The 20,740-nt window shown below is 41.8% G+C and overlaps 1 protein-coding gene across 1 annotated transcript in view; it reads right to left on the reverse strand.

The window, feature by feature from the left end:
- Window positions 1-5,325: 5,325 nt before the first annotated feature.
- The window catches only part of LOC133020611 (SH3 and PX domain-containing protein 2A-like), a 50,748-nt gene continuing 35,333 nt past the window's right edge, over window positions 5,326-20,740 (reverse strand). Inside the window, exons 8-14 of the mRNA XM_061087236.1 lie at window positions 15,807-15,920; window positions 13,304-13,387; window positions 9,656-9,773; window positions 9,228-9,556; window positions 9,020-9,069; window positions 8,445-8,564; window positions 5,326-8,237 (exon numbers count right to left, since the gene is read on the reverse strand). Of these exons, the coding sequence (XP_060943219.1) occupies window positions 6,315-8,237; window positions 8,445-8,564; window positions 9,020-9,069; window positions 9,228-9,556; window positions 9,656-9,773; window positions 13,304-13,387; window positions 15,807-15,920 (2,738 nt within the window). The 3' untranslated portion in view covers window positions 5,326-6,314. The remainder of the gene's footprint in view (window positions 8,238-8,444; window positions 8,565-9,019; window positions 9,070-9,227; window positions 9,557-9,655; window positions 9,774-13,303; window positions 13,388-15,806; window positions 15,921-20,740) is intronic.

The raw sequence follows: 20,740 nt of genomic DNA on the forward strand, positions 1-20,740 counted from the left end.
TACGAGCCGTCTCCAGATGTTGCCTCGCTGAACCGTAACTCTGTTAAGTAGTGAGTGCTAATTGTTCTAGTTTTTTTAATGACTTCAAGGGGTTTAAGCTTTGTCCAACTCGCCTCTTCAGTGGTGTTGTGCTCGTGACGCTTTTTCTCGTTGTGCCTTGAGACAGACGTGGGTCAGGAGGTTCCTCGTGGTCACTCGTCTCACGGCCCGGCTCTGACACGGTCGCCATGACGCTGACGTGGAACCACAGAACCAATCGATACAAAGCTGTCGTGTTTTGACATTTAGGAAAACATTTCAGAGTGCGTAAGATCAGTGTGTGGATTTATCCGCCGCTCGAGATTGAAACGCTTAATTACCGCCTCGTCCTTGATGTCACCGCGTTACATAATACTGGAATTTTGTTGTGCTTTACAGACCCCCCCCCCCCAGCCCACCACCACCAGCTTTTACATTTGCACCTGTTTCTGTTTTTTTTTTCTTTCTGACCAAATATGACCTACCAGAAATACAATGTTGTGAAAGACTTTTGATAGAGACATGCTATTGATGAGTGTAATATTATAGCTGTACATTATGAGGTTTATTTATTTTGTCCATGCTACTATAAAGATCTGTCACTGTTTGTTTTATATGTATGGCTATAGTGTCTGGAAATGTATGAATATTACATTGTTTGCATACTCAAAGATTATAGAAAAACTTTATTCTCCTAAAAGACTCTGCTTGTGTCGGCTGATTTTCACTTTGAGAATAATTTGGGAAATTTGCTCACAGGGTTAAACGAGAAGATAAATACCAGTTTCATACTTGAGTACTTTATACTTATACTTATACTTACTGGAACACATATACTTCACTACATTTCAGAAGGAAACATGATTTTTTTCTACATTAAAACTAACTGAGTTACGTTGAGTACGATTTTACACACAAAATAGAGCAAAGGATTATTATTTTGTATGATAGTAATAATGATAATATATTAATGATAAAGTATCCATTCGAAATGTGTTAATCTGTGTTACAGAACGGAAATGCTGCTGACACATGAATACAGTAGTTATCAGAGTATTTTCAGGTATGATACTTCAAGTAAAGTCTTTTTATTGATAATACTTTTTACCTTACTAAGTAAATTGTTGGATGTGGAACTTTTCCTTGTAATTGGGTATTTGGACTTTGTGTGTAAGCTTTTCCTTAAAGAAGCTGTTATAGCCTAGTTGTATTAATAGCATTATATAAAATGAACATTTGACATAGGAAAGATTATAGTACATCCTCATATATAATTTCCCACAGAGACACACATTTTCTAGCCCTCTGTGTTATTGTTTTGTTTCCTTTCACCGCTCTGGTGTTGTTTTCTGGAAATTATCCCTGAAAATCCCTAAATGTATTCCTCCAGCATCAAACCGACAGACAGACATGCTGACAGGCTGGTACAGTGGAGCCTTCAGCTGCTATCAGTATTGTATAAACCAGGTATTTCCCTCTGGGGTAAGTGGAGACCAAAGAAACCTTAAAGAAATGTTATATTTAGACTGGAGAGGTGATGACAAAACTCTGAATCAACGATAACGTTGCTCCTTAAACTAATCAGGTTAAAGGTGAGGATTTGTTAGTTTCATGCTCACAAGCTTTGGCCCAAACCTCAGACCCTTTTTCACAGCAGCCATTTTGACCTGAGACAGTAGATAAACACACGTTAATGAAAGTTCTGATGTATTTGGGTTCGTCATCACAAGCATGATTGGCTGAGAAGACGTCATATGAGAAAAGATGCACAAACACAGATGTGATCCATATTTTTCAATCCAGATTACCACTGATAATACTAAGTTTCACAAAATGATCAAATTATTGCACATCGTGTATTATTGATCGCACAGAGGGCAAAATTATGGTTTAAATAAGATTATTATCGTACATCTAGCAACACTGAGGAGTTAACGACCTGAATTAATTTCCAACATAACATAACCCACCTACAAGAACCTCCAACTTCTACTGATGTGAACTACAGTGAAGGTTAAAAACGAATGAGCTACTGCAATGTGTTTCCTGTGTGAATGCTACGCTGAGCTAACCACCCGCTAGTTAGAGCCACTTAGCAGATAGAACACAAGAGTGGTATTAATCCTCTAATCTAACTCTGCCAGAGAGAGAGTTCATTTCCCAAAGTGAATGAAACATTTGAATGAATACAATTCGCTAAAATATGGAACATTAGGAAGGAATGAACTGTTTTAAATTGACATTTCTATCAGATGGTCCATCTTGAGCATATTAACTTTCTATCTTGACTCTGTGTTGTGGTAAAGAAGCGTGACTCGTTACCCTATGGTCATAATTCTTGTTTCAAATGTGACCAATTATTTACAATCTAAACAGAACCCAAGCAGAACGTGAGTGGTTGTGGGCATTGTGCACTTTGGCCAAGAGAATCAGCTCGGTACTTTTGAATACCTGGACATGGGACTTCTATACTATGTTGACAAAACATTCTTAAAGTTGTTTTTGAATGTATTAATTATGTTCAGTTTGGTTAATAAAGTTTAAGTCGGATTCCCTGGCTTTGAGACTGTTATTATTTCTCATGAAAAAAAGAAATTCACACTTCAGATACCTATCTCCTGTTCGCTCTAGCATTTGACTCGGATTGCAATCAGAAATGAAGACTGACCATTTCCATATCGTAGCTACAATCTTTATTATGGACTCTGGAGTCAATCCTGCACATGAGAGGGTAAATGGTCTGTATCTTTATGGAGCTTTTCTGGTCCTGATGACCTCTCGAAGTGCTTCACTGTACAGTTTTGTGCCACTCATCCATTCACACACACATACATCTATATGCAGCACTTTCTCTATCACATATCAATCATACACAGCCAGCACAGCCGTCGGGGGAAAATTGGGCTCATATAGCCCAAAGATACTTCAGCATGCGGAATAAGGGAGACAAGGATTGAACCACGGACCCTCTGGTTATTGGACGACCCGCTTTACCCCCTTAGCCACCGAGCATTAAGTCCCAAAACGTACATCATTCAAAACCCAGATGATGGATAAACCTCTTATGCAAGACAATTCAAATTGGACACCAGTTAAAAAAGAAAGAGGCAGTCATCTCTCTCGTGCTTTAGAACCGAACACCATCACTCTTCTCCGTAGTATACTTGACTAACATCCTGCCATATACTATATGAATAACAAAGGCAAGGGCTTTTAGTAAACAGCTATAACTCAGAGAGAAACTGTTTACAGTAGTGGTATGTAGACCTGGCCAGAGTGAACATCATCTGTTATTTACTACCCCGCGGGCCTGGCTCTAATGCAGCTCTGTTTTATGCTGCTCTCCAATCGGCACGAATACAGCCCGTGACGTCCGGACATGAAACAGACAGCGGTGGATGCCGTTCGTGGCCAAGTGTTCTCAGAGGTGTTGGAGAAACACACGTCCAGGGTCGGTGAAAGTGACATGAATCCAGAACGTCTCGCTGGTGTCTGTGTACGCGCAGACTTTCCACTCAGACCTCTCAGTGAACCTGGCTCCCGGCCTCTTCCCAGGGCCTCCAAGGCTCGACAGACTTTGTGGGAGCCGCGCTGTGGCATCTCCTCTCGACGGCCGTTCGGTCAAACACACGCATCATCTATCAACGCATCAAATTTGTATTCCACAAAAGCATGAGGCTATCGATTCTGAATCCTAACCAGACATCAGACTGTCTGTGATGGGATTCCTTCCTTCTGTTGTTGTTAAGGCTTTAAGCTCTTGTTGTTCAGTGTGAAGTCAAATCTTTCTTCCTCAGAGTCGAGGGAAAGACTGAGCTGAGACTTATGATAAGAGGGGCAACTTTTGTTCTAAGATGTTAATTGAGCGACTTCATGTCCAAACTATTTAATTGCAGTGTTGATGAAGACAGAGGTGAAGGCAGCCATCTGCATTGAGGTGCTTAATGCTGCTGCCCTCCAGTGGCCGAGAGCTGCAACAACACCTCACACGACAGAAAAACCAAACAAAACCACATCCATATTTCACTGTACTATACTGTACTAGACTATAATATAATATACTATGCTATAATGTACTATAATGTCCTATACTATAGTATAATATCTTTAAACAATGTACATAAAACATTCAAACTTGTGAAAATATTAGATCCCAATTGCAAATTTGAAATACTAAAATTTCTAAGGTCGATAATTAACACTGCATTTTTTGACTTTTGATACAAAAACCTAAATATCTAGACTTCTAAGACTCTTAAGTGTTGTTATCTCACCTGCACTCCTTGCCTCTCTTTTTTCTTCTTTCTAACATCTATGATTTATCAACTGCAAGCTCAAATAAACATGACAAAAACACAGCTTACTCTACATTTAGGAACAACAGGCGAGCAAGTGAAGACACAATCACACCCAGTCAGCAGCCAAACCAGCTGGATGAGCTACAGGAACCCAAGCTTAGTTTCAAACCAGCGAGTATTGTATGAGTGTGGAGATCCTGAGGAAACACATCAGGCAGTGAGACGGACTTATTTCAGTCATAAACAGCATTTTAGATTAAATTAACATTGGCTGAAAATCGTATTATATTTCCTGCACCAAATCCAATATATTATCCATCTTCAGTCTGACAGAGGGAAACTGCCTCAGTGTTTTGACTTGGTGTTTTTCTGGCTAAAGCGGATGGTGACAATATTATATTACAACTCCACGCTGGTAACTCAAAGTTTTGCTTTGCCACTTGATGCTAAATGAAGCAGCTCAGCAGCCGCAGCCTAAAAACCATTGAAACCAAAGTCAAATGTTCAGGTTCACCTGAAGCAGAAGCTGCCAGATTTCACTTGCACCACTAACTAAACTAAAGAAATAAAAAAATTAAGATATAAAAGGGATGTCATGGAACCAAGTGTAATCTAATTTATTTAAATAACAGCATCCAGCTGCTCTTACACTCCAGTTGTAATGTAGATGCACAGCTGTGTGTTTAAAATTGAATATAATAGAAATTGTTGTGGATTGTTAAAAGTAGCAGGCGCAGCAGTATGTAGAGTTGAACTTGTATAAAGGGAAAAGATAATGTGAAATAATATTTAACAATAATTCCATAATGACCTTTTGTGAGCATGTAAATAAATGGCATTCACTTATTTAAATGTGTGAATTTGGAAATTCAACTGAGTGAATGTGTAATACATTTTTCAACCAACACCATAGATAATGTCATTTAGATTGAAAACATAGAATAAATACATATAATGTGGGTAAACAGTCATCACAGGAAAGACATTTTAAAGAAGAAATAACTTATAATTGTTCAAAAGTGCATTTATTAAATTCTTTCTTTTGGCACTTCAGTTATCACTGGTCACACAGTTAACATAAAACAAAAGTGAGCACCGCCAGAGTTATGTCAAATTTACTGCCCAGCAGAAATTCAAAATGTTATTTCGGATTAATAGAGCAGTTCTGAGAAATGTTTAAACTGTTGTGATTTTTTTAAATCAGTATACAATAAAATAGAATAAGTAACAATACAATATTTAGGTATGAATAAATATGATTTTCAAGGATGTGAGGGGAAAGTTCAATTTTGGAAAAAAATGTGTATAAAAAAGGCATTTTAAGGATATGAAGTTTCGAGGGAGATTCGAGGATTTTTTTTCCAATTTAAGAAAAAGGCTGTGAAAATCTGAGATGCTCACGAAATGTTTCATTTGGACAATATTACACAATTAAATGGATAAAATGTTTCACATAAAGGTGACATACAGTAAAAAGCGATATAAAAAAACATGCAAACAGACAGCACCAAAATGAGACTAAGCAGCTTTGGCAACAACTGAGATTTTCTGTAAAGGAAGGAGGAGAAAAACAGCTCAAGGCATCGTCAGTATAATGAATTATTTCAAACATGCAATAAGCTTTAAATGCTTAAAAAGTTTTTAAAAAATACATTATAAACTTACAAAGAAAGAGCTTCAAGGAGTGGACACAAAATGGCATCTTATTTCAAGTTAAAGTTAAACTGCTGAAGAATAGCACTTAGTCAATCTCTTCTGTTTGCTGTTGTTGTCTTCGTCTGTGTCGCCCAGTCCCATTATACTGCTGCTGATGCAACGTCTCAGGCATCTGTCTCACGTTGACTCATTTTAAGTCACAATTTGATCTGGCTGCTCATTTTGGCAAAAGTACCGGGTAAGATCTCCATCCTTACTTAACGCCCTTTTCACAAAATAAATGCATCTCTCTGAGTAGTCTTTACACGAATGTTAAGAGTTCAGCCAGCTCCGCAATGAGCGCTAGCGCTTTTTCTCGAGGTAATTTGAGGGAACCCATCCTTTTCTTGGTTGGCTCTTGTCCAGAATCTTGCAGTACCACCATCCATTGGGGTTCCTATCCAGGACCTCCAGACTCGTCCCCTCGGGAAAACCCATGGTCTCCTCGTCGCCATGGTAATCTGCTATGGAGACATACACCTCTCTGAGGTTATTGTGGATGATGTGGGGCTTGGGCCTCACCGTGGATACAGGGAGGGGATTCTTCGGAGCGCTAAGGCCGATGGATTCGGAGCTACCGGTAGCAGATCTGTTCCTGATGGGTAATGCTATGTTGTTTGATCCCAGGCTGCGTGGGACAGTCCCGAAGGAGGCGTTGCGTCGCACCGTGGGGCTGGCACGAGGGTGGTCCGTGGAGTTGAGGGACTCGTTTCTCCTGAGGGAGCCAGAAGGGCTGGGTCCATCCCTGATCGGGGCTGATATGAAGACAGACTGAGGTCGGACAACCTGCTGCTGTTTGGTGTTGTTCTGCTTACGCGAACCAAACAGGCCGGTGGGTTTGGAGAGGCCCCCCGGCGGCTTGGAGGGGATGGGAGGGGTGACCTTCTTCAGGTTTTGGTTGATGTTGTTCAACGCCTGCACCCTCTGTTCATTCTTCTCCAGGCTGTTGGACTTGCTGAGGCTTCCAGGTTTAGTCGGGGTGCCATCAGATTCAGACCCCACAGTGTCATCTTGTTGTCTGACGGGCTCCAGGAAGTAAGTTGGAGCCCAGCCCTCTGCATCTCCCCAGCGGATATACCACCAGCCACTCTCCTGCTTCTCCACCACTTCCACCTCGACTCCAGCGGGGAAACTGACCTCAGTCTCCTGGACCTTCTCGTAGGGGTCTGTGGTGCGGTACAGGCTGCAGCCTTCCAGGTCAGAGTCCCCGCGGCTGCCTTTAGAGTAGATGGAGGAGAGATCGGATGTGCTCTGAGAAGAGAAGGAGTCCTCAGAGGAGATGACCGAAGCCGTCTCAGAGTCCTCCCCTTTAGTTTTGGTGCCGTTCTTCAGCTGCCCTGTTGGCCGCAGCTGTCTTCTCAAGGTGCTGATGTCCATCTTTTCAGCACTGGAGGCCTTGGCTAGTTGTGGTTTCGGCCTCACCACTGGCTTCAGTTTGGTGGAGAACTTGGTGGGAGAGGATGGCTTGCTGTCCTCTGGGTCTTTCTTAGGTCTGGACAGATCTGGGGTGGACTCAGTGGAGGCAGATTTTGGACTGGGTGCCTCCTCAGCCTTGGTCGAAAATGGACTCCCATTCAAGTCGATCTTGAGCCTGTTCCCTGCACGTCTCCATCCACCTGAAGTCGGGTTTGCCATCTTGCCAGTTTCTGAAAGGACACTTGTCTTGGAGGAATTTGAGTCTTTGCTGCACTGGCGCTCCGGGGTTTCTCTGAAAGGTCGGAAGCCTTCGTTCTCGTAGATGCACTCCTCCTCTCCGTCTGCCTCTGCCTCGTGGCCGTCTTCAAATGACTCCCCCATCCTGAAGGAGGCGCTGTGCAGCGACGAGGCAGGAGAGGGCTTGGAGGAGAGATGGGATCCCTTCTCAGAGGAAGTGTCTTCATTCTTTGCGTCCACCAAGGAACCCCCTCCTCTCAAAAACTCAAACTCAGACTCCAGGTCCAGATCACCGATGGCGGGGACATCATACTCTGGCTCTTCATACACGGGCCTCCCAGGAGACGAGGGCGACTCTGGGGCTTCGGACCCGGGGCTGCTGGGAGGTGCGGTCTCTGCTGAGTCTTGTTTCTTGACAGGCGGGGCTGGGGGCGGAACCTTAGGGCGGCACAGAGTGCTCGTTCTGCGATTCAGATTGGGCTTCTTGCGTTTATCAATGTAGGAGCAGGGAGCCCAGCCCTCCTTCTCTCCTATCTGGACATACCACCAGCCACCAGAGTTCTTCTCAATGACCTAAAATGCAAGTTCAAGAAGGAGTTCAGTCTTATTATAAAGAGGTTTTCAAACATTGTAAGGATGTTTAAGATTTTATCTTGATGAAGGCAGAGTTGCTACTCAGCTTTGATGAATACTACATTGTTGCAGGAACAGATGTATGGCTGGCACCTCAGTTTAAGATTATCTTTTTACTTAAGTTTACATTAATAGACGAGCGCTTACATCTGCTTTCTGTCCTCCGTTGAAAGTGATGCCATCAGATATGCAGGACTGAAAATCTGCAATGGTGTAATACTCTGCTTCAACTGTAGGAGGCTCTGGTGGGGAGGGCAACTGGAATCCCTGGGATGAAATGAAAAGGACAAAGTTAGAGTTACTGTTAAATAGTTAGTTGTTAGTTTTGAGTTGCTCAATCTCTACTAATTTAAATTCCTATAAATTACTGCTCACTTCCAAATATAACGAAATTCATAATTATACTAGAATGGCACCAAGAAGGGTTAGAGAATAAAACCACCAAGGCCCAACATTTAAATTCACAAAATTATGGATAATCATTTTTTTGGATGTCGTCCAAATATTTGTCATCAAGATCCATGAATTATTCTCTGAGACATCAACAAAAATGTTAAGAAAGTTAAGATAAAAACCCTGAATCTGACCCTGACCACCAACATTTATGGGTTAATCATTGGGTCATACACCACTCCTCCACAACAAATACCATGGAAATCAGTTGAGTAGTTTTTGGCCTCCTTGGCCCATGTAATAAATGAAACAATATCAAACTCTCTCACCAGGGTTGCATCTCTTCGAGGAGGAGGTTTTTGCCGGAGAACTGGGGAACCTGTGAACCAAACACAGAAAGGAATAAGAATAGACATTTATTAGGTGATCTCATTTCGTCAGTTGAGGAATGAGATTTAAAAATTTGATTTGAGATGTACAGTTACAGATTGACAAAGTTATGACAGAAACTGAAATATTGAAGGTGACACAACTGACCAATTTCCACCCTCTGAGGGGCGATGCGAGCTATCGCAGGTGAAGCAGGCTCTGCTTTACTCGTTCCTTCCTGTGGGGAACTAACTGGGCTGGAGTCGGCGCAGGGCATTGGCAAGCTGATCTCCTTCCTGGCCACCTGGGGGCTCTCTGGGACACCTTCAGTCTGCGCGTCCTTGTCTCCGGAGGGTTTCTTGTTAAGCAGGTTACTGATCTCCATGATGTTTCCAATTATCTCCACGGGGCCTGTGACGGTCTTCTTGCGGGGAGAGAAGTCATCCTTCGCCTTCTTAAGGTAAGAAGCCGGAGCCCAGCCCTCTTTGTCCTGGTATCTGAGAAGGAAGATCAACAAAAATACTGATCAAAATTACAGTTTCTGTAATGAAATGAGTAAGAAAACCTTATCTGAAGCAAAGTGATCGGAGTCTTACCTGATAAACCACCAGCCCTCCAGGTTTTTCTGAATCACCTCCACAATCACTCCTTTCTCAAAAGCGATTTCATCCTTGCCTTCGCTGGAATAGGGCTGCACTGTTAAATACTTCTCTTCTGCCAAAGCCAGAGCAGAGAATGACAACACATCTTAGAACATGAAGGCTGTAAAGTCTCTTCAAACAAGACAATCACTGGAAGGAAAAAGAAAAGGAGAAGGAAATGTATATTCTATAAATCTTTGCTATGTTTATATGACCTCACTGCAGTAAAGAGAGATAAAGGTTAACAGAGCAGAGGTGTATCTTTTCTCTAATACAAACTGGAACTGTTCTGCTGTCTGGCAGTTCGCTCGGCTGCCAGATGTGTGAGTGGATGTGCTCAGCGTGTTAAACTGCTCTTTGGCTCGGGAGATTTGTCTGTAATTTTATTTTGTGAAACTGAGAGAACGTATTAACGCAGCAAATAATAACAGTTATTTAGAAACTAAATATTTGGCCATCTTACCAGTACGCATTTTGGCACAGTGATGCAGTGGTTAGCACTGTCGCATCGGTGGTGATCTGTCCAGGGTGAATCTTTTTAGCAATAATATAATCACTTGTTATTTTAGCATCATTGTCATGGGTAGTTTGAGACTTGTGTGCTATTAATAAGGTAGGAAGAATTACCCTACACTCTGCACACAGGATAGGTTCCCATTTCTTTCTTTCTTAAAATAATACTCGCATGACCACATGTGTCCTGTCTGTACTGGCCACAAAGAGATCCCCTCCTTAAGCACTGGAGGACAAAACTAATTCCCCATGTCCAACTTCTAAGCAAAAATATATTTCAATTTTCAGCTGAAGCTTGTACAAAGTTTCAGTGATGCGAGCTGAACAAATCAAACGGGCGTCTTCTAACATTATAGTATTTTTAGTATGAAATTCCCTCCACCACAGCTCAGGAAACAGTCTGTGGAAACACAAAGAGGAAATTTGGACCGGGAGAGGGAGAGAGGGAGTGGGAGGGAGGGAGAGAGGGAGAGAAAGAGAGAGGGAGAGAGACTAAGTTTGGGAGACACCCACTTGACTCGTCTGCCTCATACTCTTTTAAACTGAAGAATGAAACATGGACTGTGGATTTTGTCCCCCAACGCTAACAATGAAAACAGGATCTATTTTGTGGCCACAACAACCAAGAGGAACAAGTAAAAAAAAAACAATACTGCTCTAATTTGGCATGTGAGTGTTGCTTTGACAGACACAATGTTATTCTTTACAGGTTGGGACCATCTTCAGAGGAAGCAGAAGTCTGGACATACCAAACAAAGAGAGTTTCCATCAACTTCTTTTTGTTTTTGACAGTCGGGGAGGAGCATAAAACTGATGACTGAGTAAATACACTGAACAAGTGGAGTTCTGGTAGACAACTCCACAAATCCTGCAAGCACATCAGTTTGCACATGTTCTTGTACCAAAATAAACATGAACTGCAGCCAGCAGCTTGCAATATCTATGTGCATTTTATTTTGGGTTGAGCTTAAAAGGCCAAAAAGGAGGAGAAACGCTCAGAGTTAGGTTGAGAACCTGGATGGAGCAGAGTGAGCAACATGAGCCTAGAGAGGGAGCGTGAGGGGAGTGAACTTTGGGAACACACATGACGCCTCGGGTCGTCACTCATCAGTGTCATTTGCAAATGTCTCACGTGTTTATTAGTCAGAATATAACGAACCAGGTTCACCACAGTCTAATCCGTCATCACTCAAACGTCATGTTTATAATCAGCTCTGCTCGTCCTGGTTTGCATTGCTCACCTTTCTTCAGGTTTTCTGTATGGTCTTAAAAAATAATTTGAACTTAATTTTAGGCCTCAAATACTTTCAAATATTACATACTACATCTGAGTTTTTTTAAGACATGTTTTGGCAGCATGCAGAGTTTGTAATAACTCAAATTGTGAAACTAAAATCTAACTTCAGAATTCAGTATTCTCTGCTGTGTCTCTGCCTGTAGTTAGAAAGATAATGTCATGTTTCGAGGGACATTCTCTTCTCGGCTACTAATTCTGGGAATGATTTCTGCCTTCATTTCTCTCGCACTTGACACGTTTCTTTAATTTCATTCTTTATGGTCTGAAAAAGCGTTACATTTAGCACATCTCTTCGATGCACTACTGATTAGTGCCATTATATCAAACACTCTGTCATCATTGAATTACTTGTATTCACAAAAGGCTCTTCACCGAGGCGAACTCCAGCACACGGTGCGAGCAAGTGTCCTAAAAACGTCCTTGGCCTTGTGACAGCCAGCAGCTAACTCAGCACATAATGGAGAGCAGAGGCTCCATGCTGATTTATTCAATCCCATGAGGCCAAGAGGCTGAGCAAAGACCCCATTTCCTGTCATTATGGCAATTCCTGTCTAAACACAGACGGCACAAGTAAAAGAGGAGTGTTCAAAAAGTCGAGGACGTAGAAGGACAAACATGAAAAGGCGCTGCACTGTGCGCTGCCCTCTGAGCTGCCGCACCGGAATCAACATTCTGGTGACACATTTTCCTTTTCTCCACCCACTTCCAAGCTTGTGCGGGAGCTGAATGGGTGTGGGGTAGTGATTCACTTTACTTTCAGGAACTAGAGTAGGTTTCACGGGTAGAAATAATATTTCTGTGCTCTTTATTTTCCTTCTGCCCGCTTCTTCCGGCCTCTTTGTGTCGAGGCTGGTCGAATGTTTTCCTCTCACCGACCGCCTTCAGACAACATCCAGCGGTGCGACAAAAGGGAAACTCTGAATCAGATGTCATGTTAACCACAACATGCATCGCCTGCATCGGTGTTATAAATGATTTCTGTGGAGTCAGCAAAACTCTCTCTCTCTTCTTTTTTTTTTTTTTTTTTTTTTAAACGCAAAGCAGAATTTCAGTCCTGGGGTGGAAACAACTCCCGCTCCACTCCAGAGAGCAGCATCCACTGCCAAGCGCAAAGTTTGGGCTGAACTCAATAGCCTATCCTCACTCCTCTGTCAGCCGTCCAAATGCATCTCCAGTGAAAATAACATTGGCCTTAGTGGGAAGAACATGTGCAGGTCTGTGATAGAGAACGTGATTCTCTCGCTTACTGCGTGATTAATACCACTCTTTGTTTATCTCGGTAATGTTTGTGATCTACACGACAGCAGGACAAATGTGTGTCTTTGCCACACTTTGTTAAAGCATACACTCATTAGCAAAGTAAATACACACTTCACTTGCTCATAAAAAAGTAAAGCATGGCTCTGAAATGCAGCATAAGGCATTCCACAGGCTATTACGCAACTACTTTCAGATGAGCGGGTTGTATATTCCTGAGAAGATTGGTTTTGGCACACGGTGATTAATTATAATGAAAACACTTATTCTGTTATTCTGTGGGATAATTTGAGTTAAGCATCGATGATTGTTGCATATAAAGTTGATTTCACCTTTGCTTTCCAAGCTCATTTCATATTAACATCAGCGGGTTAGTGGTGGAAGGTTGTGGCTCATGATGAATGCATTTAATGGAAGACAACACGGGACGCAAGGCTGAGCAACTATGTGCACGTGGTGCGGGACGAGGGGAGCGATGACAAAGAGGGGGAAGAGGGAGGGAGGGAGGTGCAGATGCAGCGTCTGTCTCAGTTCACCTCGGCTCTGCTGCCTGCTGATGACACCCCCCAGCGTCCATCTCCGGTCCAGCCTCTTCAGATGAGCCTTATGTCGCTTAGTAACTGACAGACACACACACACATGGCGACCAGACACCGACAGACACACAAACAAACAAACACGGGGGGGAGACGTGAGCAGCGAGCACAAATGTTACACAAAAAACACACAGCACACAAATGACATGGGCACTGACCATTATTAGCTACATGGAGAGACATGAAAAACAAGACCACAAAGCAAAACATGGTGGACGGTTAGAGTGCATGGATGAATGGATGGGGAGGGGTTGTTACAGAGGAAGTGTTAAACCAAGACATCTTCTCTGTGGCTTGTAATTAGGATGCTGTTAGCGTGGTTTTCTCATCCTGTCGTGTTAGAGCATCTGGGACACACATTGCTGCAGGAATGCCAGCCAATTAATAGAGCAGCTGAGGTGCTGCTGGTTGGTTGGACTCGTGCACCTTGAGAAGCTCTGCATGTGGCTGCTCACATATTAAGACACATAAGGGATATTAAGGATCTGTTTCCTAACACAGTCACATCTGAAGCCATCTGAGCTTTCACCCGAATCTCGTTTTTTGGTGTTGTGAAAGAAAACTAACATGAATTTCGACTCTAGTTATTCAGCAACTCTCTTTGTTTCTGTGACAATGCGGTGGCGTAGGCTGCAGAAGACCACAGGACTGACAAAGAGATCTTTTACGAGATCCATGCCATTCCCATGACCGGCCAGTCACATAAACACTAATTACACTGACAGATTGTCCTCCGAAAACCCCCTGGCAGCAAACTGCAGCTACCTCTGACTGAGCAGAGAGGAGTGCTGGGTGCAGACGTTTGCATTTACTATAGATATGTGTTCCTATTTGTGTTCGTGGGTACCCATTGAAATGTTTTGTTAAACGTGTATTCTGTTGATCCAAACTTGGAGCAGAAGTAATTTTAACACACTGCACATATGCAAAAAAACAGTTTGGTCTCTCTCCCTCCAGAGAACACATACAACACCGAGGGGATCCATGTTCCCATTGTTATAGCGCACAGCAATTGTGCAGCTAAAAGATGTTTTGGCCCGGGTGCCGGAAAATCTTGATGTTTGTTTGGAAGTGTGATACACAACTTAATTATTCCCGGGCCTCCAGTTTTGTTGGATTTTCTCTAGCAAAATGCTGCATATAAATAAAGAGCGTAGATGCAGTGGCTGCTTCACCCGTCAGAATCGAGGATCTGACACTAATTGAGCTTTATTGCCCTCAGATTAAAATGCTTTCTACAGCGATATTACGGAATCAGACGGCTTGAGTTGCTCTGTAATGGTTTGATAACGATGTCTGACAGCGCTGTCGAGGTGATTGTGAGATTTGGACGCAGATTTCAGCTTCACATGTCGGCATTTTAATCTGGCAAAGCAAACTCTACATGGGTGTGTTTCTTATCAGGGTTTTGGATCCGTGTCTGACTCCAGTAAGTTAACAAAACGTTTACACTGCAGTCTGCTGTTCTCAGGGTTTCTGCAGGTTCGTACATAATCCAACAATCTGTATTTTAGGATGAGAAATTATGATTAAATGACGTTGAGGTTACCTTAAAGGTTCTTTTGGTAAACATTCGCTGCATTGAATTTGCAAAACCAACCTGGAACCAACAACCACTGTAACACCCAGCTAATGTGTTGCAATGTGGTGCTTGGACTAACCTGGTGTCGCCTCTCCTTTTCTTAACATTACTTTCATCTTATAGAGAAGTTCTAACTTGGGTAAATTAAAGTGCAATGAGATCTGACTTGAGAACAAATTTGAAGCATCACAAAGGTCCGGCTCCGGCGTGACCCACTCTCCACTAACAATGTCAGCTTCTGCGACTCCAGAAGTGAAATAGAAAATAAATTGAAATAATAATGCTGTTAAAAGGTCATAAAAAGTCTCAAGTTGAACTTGTTGAACCTGCAGAAACCGTAGAACTGAAATATTTCCACAATTAACGCTGAAAAGCAAAATATACAACATAAATCGTTAACGCTAACTATAATATAAAGAGCACAACTACTTAATCATTCTCGTGGTTTATTCCTTAATGCCGATGGGAACACACGTCTCTTTCATGAGCTCACTCCACGGAGGTCATTTCACTTCATATTGCTCTGGATCTGTACAGCACAGTGCATTACTGTACAGCTCATCACTCTGGCTGTGGTCTGGTCAGTCCCCCTTGCTGTTTGACCAGCCCTGAATCTCCACTCTGTTTGGCCATGCTTATGATGGCAGGCAGACAGAGAGAGAGGTGTTCACGCCGGCCTGGCGTCAGACGTTAGCGTAGGCCGGCCGCAGTGGAGCAAGGGGGGGTTGAGTTTGCTCCATACGAAAGGATTGAGGGCAAAGGTGGCGTCTGTGTGTGGACATTTCACAGTTTGTTTGCTTGTGTTTCTGTGTGCGGTTGTGTTTGAGAGTGTGGGTGGGGCTGGTGGTCACAGGGACTTACCTTCTCCAGCTTTAGAGGCGCCGAGCTCCGAGTCATCCCGTGTGCCACTGTGGGAGTTGAGATAGGTGGCAGGGACCCAACCCTGCTCCTCTGCGGTGCTGACAAACCACCAACCTGTGGGAACATGGAGAGGATGAAGACTACCGGCAATAATATGTAGATAAAACCAGGTGCTTCCTATACAGAATGTTAAACAAACTCATCAAACAATAAGAGTTGCAATAGAATAAATAAGAATACATACAATACATACAAAAGGACATGTAAAAGAAAGAAATATGTACAATGTAAACAAAATAGCACATAAATGATTATTATATTTGCACAGACGCATTACCAAGATCCTGCAGGTATGGCTTAAAGTGTATATGTAAAGAGTATTAATTATACTATTAAAACTACTACTACCACAATCACTACTTATACTAATACACTTTATTTATATAGCACCTTTTAAAACACAATTAAAGAGCTGAAGTCCAGAACATTTTAATCTGTGATAAGTTTCCTGCAACAAAAAAAATGCACAAAATAAAACTACATGAAAACCACATCTGATCTGCATCTTTGTCTTAATCATTAGGCCTAGATTTGATCAAATATCTCAAACCACAGGGGATGAGATAAACATCCGGAACTTGACTGTGTTGTCAAGAGAATCTATAACCACAGTGAGATCTAAGGACTTGGGAGGGAAACGCTTCCTGGCTGCAGCTCCACTCGTGAGAGGGTCTTCATCAACCTGGGTTTTATCAGGGTCAGTGATGAGTTCAGTGGGCAGGACACTGCTAAACTCCTGTTAAGAGCCAGAGCAGTGATTTTGCAGCCGATTTGAGTGCGTTCCTGTGGGAATGACAACATTTCTTTCACATCTGCTTTATGATAAATGCCTCTGCTGGAGAGTAGCACTGACTCAGCAATGTTTTACTTAAAATTCTGATCCTACGGCCTCATGACAAATGGAACGACCATGACATTTTAAACCTGCAGGAAAAAAAGTCCCCCCCAAGTTTCTGGCACAGACCCGGTCCTATGGTGCACGTGTGGCCACACTTAGGCTATTTGTTGTGGTAACGGGGATTCAATATGGCCGACAGCTGTCTGAGTGGCCCATAAAGAGGAGTGTTCCATCACAGCTGGTCCAAACCTCAAGTGTACATTTTCCTACAGAAATACTGTGTTATGAGGTAGTTTATTTGAACACAATTAATAAAAAGAAGCAGAGTATGAAATGTTAGACGGGAACAGAAAAAAACTTGTGGTAAAGCATGAGGTAAAATTATAGGATGATAATATGGAAATTACAAGAAAAAGAGTGTAGATACATATATTTGGCAAGTGTGATTCATCTGCATGTAGTATATAAATAATACATCTATAAAAATACCTATTTATGTATGTATGTGTTGGAAATGCGTTGATATATATGGGAGTTAATGAATAACAGCACAGTGATGGGCTGGGAAATTCAGAAAATAGTAAAAGATCTTTGCATGCATAAACTATAAAGTACTGTATATCTGAATGAATATAAATATATATATCAGACTATATATGTTAACATACTGTATACGTTTCCAGAAAGAACGTTCATAATACTTTTATTCGACCCCAGGAGGAGGAGCTGATGCCTGACATTAACTAATGAGGAATTATTGCAATTAAAAGGCCTTTACAGAATATAAGAAGTCGACAAAGGTCAGTTCAATCTGTCTTAATGAATTTTTTCATTCTGTTAAACTGAATCTGTTTCATGTGTCGAGATTGTTTTGTTAAATCAGAGACCATTTGAAATTTCACCCCTGCTGGATAGTGACATCTTATCTCCCAGCTGAACGGAGCAGAGATCCTTGTTGTGCCAAAACTGAACAATGTTTTAACCTAGCAACATATTTAAAGACATCTTGATTTCACTATAATTTATTGACGTGTGCGAGCACTCCCGTAGGATTTGGTATCAGAACGCTTTTCTCAGCCTGTTTCACGCTGTAATTAAGGTTACAAAAAAAATTGTTGTAATGTTGGCAGCCCCCAAAACGTTACTTAATCAAATTGATACCCGGTCTTTCCATGAAATTTAACTGGAATCTCGAAGAAGACCCGATGAGAGCCAAAATGTTCGCCTCAGAGAAAGAGAAAACATTTCCAGGACTTTTTACTTACAACTGCTATATTTGTGATTCATGTAGGGGGATGCTTTATGTAATTGATAAAGTTGCTAAGCCAAAATAAAGTCATCAGCTGAACAGCGGGGTTATTTTTCACAGTGAGAGTGGGTGCAGGCCGTGAGTGTCTGGCTCTGAGCATCTTGTTGGCTCAGACTCAGAGATGAAACACACCATGTAATGTTCTCAGTCTTTGCACCGACGCCGCGGCTTGAACAAAAGCCTGTGTTAATCAGACAGAGCCCCAAAACACAAAAAACAATCAAAGGATTAAAAATGTAGCCTTGTGCTGGTTAATTACACTGACATCCTGATTCTAAACAAACAAATTCCAGCAAAACTTGCAATACTTCATTTGGACTTTGAATCTGATGTGTTATGTCACATGACCATCAATCTACATCAACGGTACCTGAATTTAAATTGAACATTACAGAAAGAGGTCAGCTGGGCAGAAGTTGAAAGACCTGTGTCAACTCACTGACGGTGGAAAAAAAACACCTTACATCTGCAAATTGACATTTTCACACATGCTAGCTGAGTGGGGAGAAATGTCATTTTCACCTCGGTAAACTGACACCTGCAGAAGTGTAAGCAAATATAAGAATAAGGTGTAGGAATGTGATTTAATTGAGTGCACTTGGCTGTGAGTCCACATATATACATATGCAGCAAAGACGTGCTGTCCATCCAACAGGCCTGAGTAAATATATGCTGTTATTAGTGGCTGGGCCTGACCCGCCTGTATTCTTCAACCATCGTCCCATATGGCAGGTGCTTAAGCTGAGTTCACTGAACCTCAGACGAAGCAATAAAAAACATAACGCACACATTGGTAAGTGTTGATTTCCTGGTCACTGCAGGTTTCTAACAGAAAGGTTGTAATTACCTTGTGTGATGAAAAATAACACGTCTGAATGAGAACCTGCTTCATGTATTTCATCTCATGCATTAACTCAGAGTGATTAAATATCGCACAAAACCAGCTCCTGAGTCAATATGAGAAAACGAGTGTCAAAAAATACAAAAATCACAACCCTCTGGAGGTTAAGTTAATAAATTGTGTGAACTCGTATAAATACAAGCTTTCACATAAGTGACAGAATTTCCCTGAGCGACAGGGCGGTTTTTATTTTTCCAGAGCCAGATACATTTTTTCCGAGGCTTCGCTTCTGACACCAATCTACCCAATCATAATCGAATCACTTGATGAGAGGGTCACATCTTGAAGCAGTAGAAGAAGAACAACTTCCTCCTCAATACAGTCTAATATAAAAAGGTATATTTGTTGATTTATTTCATATATTTGTTTAAAACCCATTGTTCACAGTTATGTTTGTCTTGCAAACAATAAGATGTAGATGACTTTAAATGTATGAACCAGCAGGCTGGGACTGTTTACAAACACCTTGACCTTCATCAAATGATAAACTATGATCTTGGTACCAGATGTTTTAGCTTTTCTTGGAACTATCCGGCAGACTTCCTGAAATACTGTACGTCCTGATATGGCTGTGATTCAGTTTAAGCTCCTGAACCAGTGAAAATCACCAAGTTCAACAAGTAAAGGCACAAGATCATTGTCGCTTGATGTCAATTTAAACCTTCTTTTCCAGAGGGATGAATATTTTATCAGGTATGTTGAAATTTGTAATTTTGTGCTGTTTATTTGAGTCGTTGTTGAAGTGCAAAGGCCTTAAGACTTGAGATTTCCAACTATTACTGTCAGATAGGTCAATTAATTCTGCACAATATTTCTCAACTTAATTTCAATTGTACATTCATCATGATGACACAGACCTTCAGCTTAAGTGATTACAAAATTAACAGCTGTTTCGTGAGTCTCCTCACATCATGCCTAAAATTTCTATGAAATCCTGTTGATAAGTCTGCAATGTCTTCTGAAATTTAGGAAAACTTCATCTTACTACTGTGCGACCCCGAGGGCTTCACCCCTGCGGTGTTGGCTTTTAAAATCTCTAGTAAGACATAATTAAATCCAACAGTGATGCTCCTGCGGCGTGAGTGAATCAAGTTGTGGATTCAGCCGCATAATGGAAATAAGATTAGTGGAGGAACATGTTCTCTCCTCCTTCGTTTCCGGAAGGTAGGGATTATCTGTGCAGATGTGGGAGGAGCAAAGGTGAAGGGAAATATACCTTATGTCTGGAAATATTTGTACCAGTACACGTGTGTCTGCGCATTTGATTCATTTGGTTCCACCGGCTTGTCTTGGTTCCCACAGCGGCGATCATAGACATACATTACAAAGGTGCACCTGTACATTACCAGCACCTGTGTGTCATCTGTCATTGCTTTTTTTTATCCTGGAAAGCTGCTGTTGACTTTAAACCACAAAGAGGCAAAAGACAACTAAACATTAAGAAAGAAAATAATCATAGCTAGTCACATCTGGATTGGAGCAAAGTCAAGCTTTGTGTCTCCTCAGCAGTGGTTACATAAGGCAAGAACCAAACCCCAGACCCTCTATGGTGGACATCTCAACCTCAAAAGCCTTGGGAAGCAAGAAGCAAAACACTCTGTCTTTAAAACACTGTTGTAATGTGCTACAATAATCATGAAAAACTGGATGTTTTAAGCTGAGCAGAATGCAAGTAACTGTATGTCTCTGTGGCCCGACTCGGTCAGATCAGGTCAAATGTCTGTTTTCTTTCAATTCCATGATTTGAAATAGGAAGACAATGACGTAAGCTTAACTTAGATGACAGAAAACATACAGATCCAGATTTAAGCAAAAGTTTGACATGG

The sequence above is a fragment of the Limanda limanda genome, chromosome 15 (assembly GCF_963576545.1).
Source record: "Limanda limanda chromosome 15, fLimLim1.1, whole genome shotgun sequence".
NCBI lineage: Eukaryota > Metazoa > Chordata > Actinopteri > Pleuronectiformes > Pleuronectidae > Limanda > Limanda limanda.